The sequence below is a fragment of the Rhododendron vialii genome, chromosome 3a, assembly GCF_030253575.1.
Source record: "Rhododendron vialii isolate Sample 1 chromosome 3a, ASM3025357v1".
NCBI classification, from domain to species: Eukaryota; Viridiplantae; Streptophyta; class Magnoliopsida; order Ericales; family Ericaceae; genus Rhododendron; species Rhododendron vialii.
In genome coordinates, this window is record NC_080559.1 from 18,310,842 (window position 1) to 18,318,455 (window position 7,614).

General features: G+C 38.6%; 1 protein-coding gene across 1 annotated transcript; it reads right to left on the reverse strand.

Annotated features, from left to right (window-relative positions):
• Window positions 1–1,446: 1,446 nt before the first annotated feature.
• Window positions 1,447–6,773, reverse strand: LOC131318808 (heat shock cognate 70 kDa protein 2-like). The gene is made up of 2 exons (XM_058348784.1): window positions 6,335–6,773; window positions 1,447–3,509 (listed from the first exon to the last, which is right to left on the reverse strand). The coding sequence occupies exons 1-2, from the start codon at window positions 6,546–6,548 to the stop codon at window positions 1,768–1,770; spliced, it is 1,956 nt and encodes a 651-aa protein (XP_058204767.1). The 5' UTR covers window positions 6,549–6,773; the 3' UTR covers window positions 1,447–1,767.
• Between the last annotated feature and the right edge of the window lie 841 nt (window positions 6,774–7,614).

Sequence of the window (7,614 nt, forward strand, 5' to 3'; positions counted from 1 at the left end):
TAATACTAAGATTATGCATTTGTCCTACCCCGGGTCAGACCATCTTCCCTTGTTACTAGATACTGCAGTTAATATTCCTAGGGCAGGTAAAACTTTTGAGTATGGAAATTCTCGGAGTCTCGTCCCTGGTTTTGATCTATTAGTTAGAGATACTCTCTCTGTTCCATTTTTAAAGTCTAGTATTTTATTTTGAGCTGTCCCTTAATAAGTATCCATTTTGTAAAGTTAGTGGGTAAAAGTTTGTATATTTTCCATTTTGCCCCTAAAACTAAATTTCATTTTGAAAAGTTAGTGAATAAAAATGTAATGATGATATTTCCATAGATGATAATTAGGGAAAGTGGAGATAAAGTTGATATGAAATGTGTAATGATGATGTTTTCTTAATAAGTTGTAGTTACGAAACGAGATATTTAAAAAGAGACGTAGGGAGTACTTGGTTATCTGGGATACGGCGATTAGTGGCCTACCCATTTTTCGCAAAATGTCAAAAGCGGAACTTGAAGTTAAAATTTAAAATTTGTATCCACGGTTACCACAAACATGTCCAATGATTTTTAATAATTCTTTCACATGAGAATCTTAAGAATTTAATAAATCTCCACATAATCCAATGATACAAATCTACTGAAACATCGATATGGGTAAGATCTAATTTGGTTAAATTAAGGAGTACAGCTAGGTGTACCGACCATTTTTGGACCGAAACCGTACCGACGGCCGCGCGCGGCCGTCTCCGGCCACCGGACGGCCGATCCGAGCCGTCCAAAAATTTTAAAAAAAAAAACCGAGGGGCCCTACGCGGGAATTAACGTCATCCGATGTGTGTAGGGTGCTTGATCTAAACACCCTATTTTTCGTGTATATATGTATACACGAAAAATAGGGTGTTTAGATCAAGCACCCTACACACATCGGATGACGTTAATTCCCGCGTGGGGCCCCTCGGTTTTTTTTTTTTAAATTTTTGGACGGCTCGGATCGGCCGTCCGGTGGCCGGAGACGGCCGCGCGCGGCCGTCGGTACGGTTTCGGTCCAAAAATGGTCGGTACACATAGGATTTTCGTAAATTAAGCCACTTGCTTATTTTTGTCCTTATTCAATTTCTTTAGCATTTGTTAATTTTGTGTCAATTTGTGTTGATTCGTCTCGATGAAACAAGTTCAAAAAGAACAAAATTATTATCGAAGCTCAAATTTTTAAATAAAAACAAAAAATAATTTTTTTTACTTATGAGTGTGAATTATAAATTTTACTTCTTTAATCCTTTGTGTCGACAGACTCGACACAAAGAACTTGCACTCCCGTGGGAGATTTTCATCGTTTGACCCACGGACCGAATATTCTACCGAGATCCAAAAAATAGATCAACGGGCATTTACAATGCCCCAGCACAAACAATATCCACACTGGCACACTGCACATCAATATAAGCTGCAACATCAATTTTCTATTTTGTTTGACCAAAAAAATAATAATAATTCAATAAGCTGCAACAATGTCCAACAGAATGGCAAAGAAAATGTCACTGCAACCATCATACATTCACAAGAACACTTACTCAAACATAGGACCTGTTCACATGAGAGAGAAAAAAAAAGAAAAAAAAAAAGAGGAATAACAAACTCAGCTTTATAGTACTACTTATAAGTTCAAAGGTCAGACATATATGTCCGACCATCTACTATACTATACTACAACACCAAAAACCAAAACCAGACATTTCAACCACACAACTACCACCAAAACCGCAAGAACACGAGATACTTAGTCAACTTCCTCAATCTTGGGACCAGCACCACTACCACTAGCCGAAGGAACATCATCATCATCCATTCCCCCACCCATGTCAGGACCCCCGGCACCACCCTGGTACATCTTCGCAATGATGGGGTTACATACGCTCTCAAGTTCCTTCATCTTGTCCTCAAACTCATCCGCCTCAGCAAGCTGGTTCGCATCCAACCAGTGAATCGCCTCATCAATAGCATCCTCAATCTTCTTCTTATCAACCGGCGGAAGCTTCGAACTGATCTTCTCATCCTTGATTGTGTTCCTCATGTTGTAAGCATAGTTTTCCAAGGCGTTCTTCGCTTCCACCTTCTTCTTGTGCTCCTCATCCTCCGACTTGTATCTTTCAGCCTCTTGCACCATTTTCTCAATCTCTTCCTTCGACAACCTACCCTTATCATTCGTGATTGTGATCTTGTTCTTCTGTCCGGTGGTCTTGTCCTCAGCAGATACATTCAATATACCATTTGCATCAATGTCAAAGCAGACATTGATTTGAGGAACACCCCGGGGTGCCGGAGGGATACCAGAGAGCTCAAATTTGCCCAACAAGTTGTTGTCTCTAGTTCTTGTCCTCTCACCCTCAAACACTTGGATCAAAACACCTGGTTGGTTGTCAGAGTAAGTAGAAAACACCTGCTCCTTCTTCGTGGGGATCGTGGTGTTTCTTGGAATCAAGACAGTCATCACACCACCGGCTGTTTCTAAACCAAGCGACAGAGGTGCGACATCCAACAGCAATAGGTCTTGCACCTTCTCATTGCCCTCACCACTCAAGATCGCCGCTTGAACTGCAGCACCATAGGCAACAGCTTCATCCGGGTTTATGCTCTTGCATAATTCCTTCCCATTGAAGAAGTCTTGCAAGAGTTGCTGCACTTTGGGAATTCTAGTGGACCCACCAACAAGTACCACATCATGGACGCTGCTCTTGTCCATTTTCGCATCCCTCAAGCACTTCTCGACAGGTTCCATACATTTCCTGAAGAGATCCATGTTAAGCTCCTCAAATCTGGCTCTGGTGATCGTGGTGTAAAAATCAACACCCTCATACAAAGAGTCAATTTCAATGGTGGTCTGAGCAGTCGAGGAGAGAGTCCTTTTTGCCCTCTCACAAGCCGTCCTTAATCTCCTAAGGGCTCTAGGGTTACCGCTGATGTCTTTCTTATGCTTCCTCTTGAACTCTTGAACGAAGTGATTCACCATTCGGTTATCGAAATCTTCCCCACCCAAGTGAGTGTCACCAGCTGTTGCCTTCACTTCAAAAATACCCTCTTCAATTGTGAGAAGAGAGACATCAAAAGTACCACCACCTAGATCAAAGATGAGAACATTCTTTTCACCAACACTAGTTGACTTCTTGTCTAAACCGTAAGCAATTGCAGCTGCAGTGGGCTCATTGATGATACGCATTACATTGAGGCCAGAAATGACACCAGCATCCTTGGTGGCCTGGCGCTGGGAGTCATTGAAGTAGGCTGGGACAGTTACGACTGCATTTTTAATAGTTGTGCCAAGGTAAGCCTCAGCAATCTCCTTCATTTTGGTTAAGACCATGGAAGAGATCTCCTCAGCAGCGAATTGCTTCTCCTCGCCTTTGTAGTTTACCACAATCATGGGCTTGTCGCCAGGACCTGCGATGACCTTGAATGGCCAAAGCTTCATGTCGCTCTGCACGGAGACATCACTGAACCTCCTTCCAATCAATCGCTTTGCATCTACCAACAGAAAACGACCCAAAAAAGAAAAAGAAAAAAACAATAAGAACATGGTCCTAAATTCAATTGACTTTTTTTTAGAACCAAAAAATTTCATGGCTCCTCTCTTTTACATTGTTTTCTTCTTCTTTTTTAACCACTACAATATGCATCGGCTTCTCAATAAGTAATAGCAAAGTGTTGCCTTCTAGCAGGACACACACTTGGAAGATGTGTCACAGAACACACAAGGTATGTGCAAACGACAATAATTTCTCAGAAATCAAATTGTATAATATGCTGTTAACATCTCAAAAAATGGACCATCAGGCTATAACTTCAGATATGGAATTCTACTATTCTACCAAAGATGCTATACAAATTCTGGGTTAAAAATAAGACATTCAAAGGGTACAGTCGTTACAAAGTACCCATTTCCAGCAAAAACAAGCAGAGGAAAATTATTTCAAGGAGCGAGCTACACCCACAACCAATTCAGCCATGATTCTACAACAGATTTTACGAGTACCAAGTGCACCTTAGAAATGTAGGCGTCAGTACTTTCAAGTTTCAACCAATTCTTGTCTAATTTTCAACCAATTCATGTCTAATTTAAAATTTACGGAGATTTTTAGTGATAGGTCCATTATAGACAATTCATAAGTCCAAAAGTCCACTTAATAATTTTGTAAAGCTACAAGTCCACACAACGTAAACTCTAGGCTATCCTATAAAAGTGCCTAAAACCCTAAATCCCGTAAAAATGCATAAACCACTAAAATCCTATAATAGAAAAGTGCACCTAAAACCCTATAAAAGTGCCTAAACCCTAGGGTACCCTACCCTATTATAAAAAAGTGCACCCTAAAATCTTATGAAAGTGCCTAAACCCTAAAGCACCATACTCTACTCTAGGGTACCCTAAAATAGACTTGACACCTTACAAAATTATGGGAGATTTAGTGATAGATTCACTATAGACATTGCATAAGCTCACAAGTTCACCTAATAATTTTATAAAGTCACAAGTCCGCACAACGTAAACCCTAGAGTATCCTATAAAAATCCACACAACGTAAACCCTAGAGTATCCTATAAAAATGCCTAAAACCCTTTAATAAGATATTGCACCCTAAAACCCTAGGTAGGGTACCCTATGCTAGAATAATCTACCCTTCCCTATGGTATCCTATTCTATAATAATAAAAAAAATGCACCTTAAAATCTTATGAAAGTGTCTAAATCATGGGATACCCTACCCTACTCTAGGGTACCCTAAAATAGACTTGAGATCTTACAAAATTATAGAAGATTTAGTGATAAATTCACTATAGACATTTCCTAAACCCACAAGTTCACTTAATAGTTTTGACACAACCTAAACCCTAGAGTACTCTATAAAATTGCCTAAACCCTAAGGTATCCAACGCCAGGGTAATCCACCATACCCTAGAGTATCGTGTCCTATAATAAAAAAACGCATCCTAAAATCTCATATGCCTAAACCCTAAAGTACTCTAAAATGGATTTGAGACATTTACAAAATTAATAAGTGAACTAGTAGGCTTATAAAGTTCACATAATGGACCTAAGACTAATTTTCTACAAAATTAATAGGTGGACTGGTGGATTTATGAAGTTCACATAATTGAACTAAGACTAATTTTCTATAAAATTTATTCTGTAATTCAAAAACCATGACTCAATCACTACAATTACAATTTAATTAGGAGAAAGTCTTCAATACACACTCCTTTTAAGGGTGTGTACTTAATGCACCTATTGTGTGGTTCATATTATGTCACCTTATAAAAAATTACTTGTAGAATCGATCATTCGTAACATTTTATTTCGCATCATAACTTTTATACTAAAAATTCATAACATTTCATCAATACGATTCGTAATTTTTTAGCAATAGATTTATAACATTTTGAGAAACATAACATTTTAGTGTGTTTCAACGAGGGTATATATGATACATATCCAAATAAGATGTGTGTATTGTAACCCTTCCCTTTAATCAGATTCCAAATCGAAATAGGCTATTTCAATTCACGGAGTTGACATTTACGGGAAAAAGAAATAAAAGAGGAAAACCATCGTAATGTCATAGAAGGTTTGAAAACAACGGCTGATGCAGAAAAATGCATTGATCCACAAAAAGACATAATTCAGAAAATTCAGAAGAAAAAAAAAGGGCATAAAAAACAACCATTAAACACGCTGGAGAAAAAGCTAAAAATGTACCAACACAATTGAATCGCTAGTTAATAAAATAAGATAAATTAATCTAAACTCCACCTTATTAACTATAAATTTGTTCTCAACATCAACCTACAATTTTCCGGCAATACAATGGAAACGCACAATTATTGGATGCAGGGGCGACTATAGGATTTTGGTTTACATATGAAATGGATATATTTATGCCTGCAGAAAACTTATTGGGCGTAATTTATTCTCTTTTTTTAAGCTATCTTATCTACTAACTCATAAAATTAAGTGAACTTCCTTTACTTTTGGCTATGGATAAATTATTGAGTGCCGACAAAATTAAACAAACATCAAGAAAAAAAAATGTAAAAAATCACAAATTTTTAGCGCATTTTCTAAACTCAGGGGTTCGTAAACCCCCTCAAACCATCGTGGAGCCGCCTCTGGTTGGTTGTAAAGAATACGAGACTAACTCATAGAAACTACAAAGATCTACATAACACAGGGAAAATAATCAAAGAAAAAACTACTGCCTAATATACACGTAACGTAATCAGCTACTCGTTCAACATATTCAAGATAGTGAAAAACAGAGGGAGAAAAGATAGAAATCGACATGTATAACTTACCGAACACGGTGTTGGTAGGGTTCATGGCGACCTGGTTCTTGGCCGCATCGCCGATGAGACGCTCCGTATCAGTAAAGGCAACATAGGACGGAGTCGTCCTATTCCCTTGGTCGTTCGCTATGATCTCGACGCGGTCGTGCTGCCACACTCCCACGCACGAGTATGTTGTCCCAAGATCGATTCCGATCGCCGGACCTTCACCTTTTCCCGCCATCACCAGACTCCGCTACGGAATTGAACTGAATGACCAGAAACAGAGAGAAAAATTACGTATGAGAGAGAGAGAGAAGAACACGTGAGTTGCAGAAGAATTTGCACGTTGAATCTTAGGGTTTGTGATGAGTGAGTAGGAATTCGGGTGGGGTGTATTTATAGCATTGATCTTGCCCGGGAACGAGAGGGTTCAAGAATGTTCTAGGAACCGATTTTTCTAGAGGTTTGCGTATTTGCCTTGTGAAGTGGGGTCAGACGTCATCCGTAAAATCAGTCCGACCCACACCAAAACTCGCCCCGTCACTTGCGGGTATGGGTGGGTTGGATTGGGTAGTTGTGTCTTTTTTCTTTGTGGATTAATTTGATCGTGGGTTTAGTTCCTGTCATGGGCCGACCCAATCCACATACCCGACGGAAATCCTATGGACACCGACGGGGAGTGCACACCCTAGCATGCAGTGCTCATTCTGGATTCCGTACGGATAATTCGAGCCGTTCAATAATTTTAAAATAATTTTTCAAGTGAATTTGCAAAAAATCAGCTCAATTCGATACGCGTAAGTTCTTGATACAATCTTCCATTTCAATTAGATTACAGTATCTCAACAAGAGGTTAATCAATTCTTTCTGATTTTTTACAAGACTCCATAAAACTACATTCAAACATATTGAGCGACTCCGATCATTTATACGGGGCTCTGAGATGCATCTCACACGACACGACATATGTTTGGTGTATACAAAATGGTGTACCCATAGTAGGACTTCAATTTGGGTAATACCAAAATTGTACAAACGCCATTCAGGCCCACTTTTGGGTTCTACAATAATAATCCGAACTATTCATTATTTTTAAAATAATTTTTTGAATGATCCTTTCAAAAAAAATCAGCTCAATTGCATAAATGATAAGTTTAGAAAACATGATAAATTTCAAAATTGGTCTTGCTTTAATGTACCAATTGTGATAAATTTCAAAAATGATAAGTTAAGAAAACATATATAATAAATTTCGAAATTGGTCTTGCATCAGTGTACCCATTAATGTGATAAATTTCGAGAAGATA

Excerpts from the sequence above, each read along its gene's own strand:
- LOC131318808 (XM_058348784.1), bottom strand. The coding sequence starts at position 6,548 with ATGGCGGGAAAAGGTGAAGGTCCGGCGATCGGAATCGATCTTGGGACA. Across the intron at positions 3,510-6,334 it reads CCCTACCAACACCGTGTTCG|ATGCAAAGCGATTGATTGGA; the intron begins GTAAGTTATACA and ends TTCTGTTGGTAG.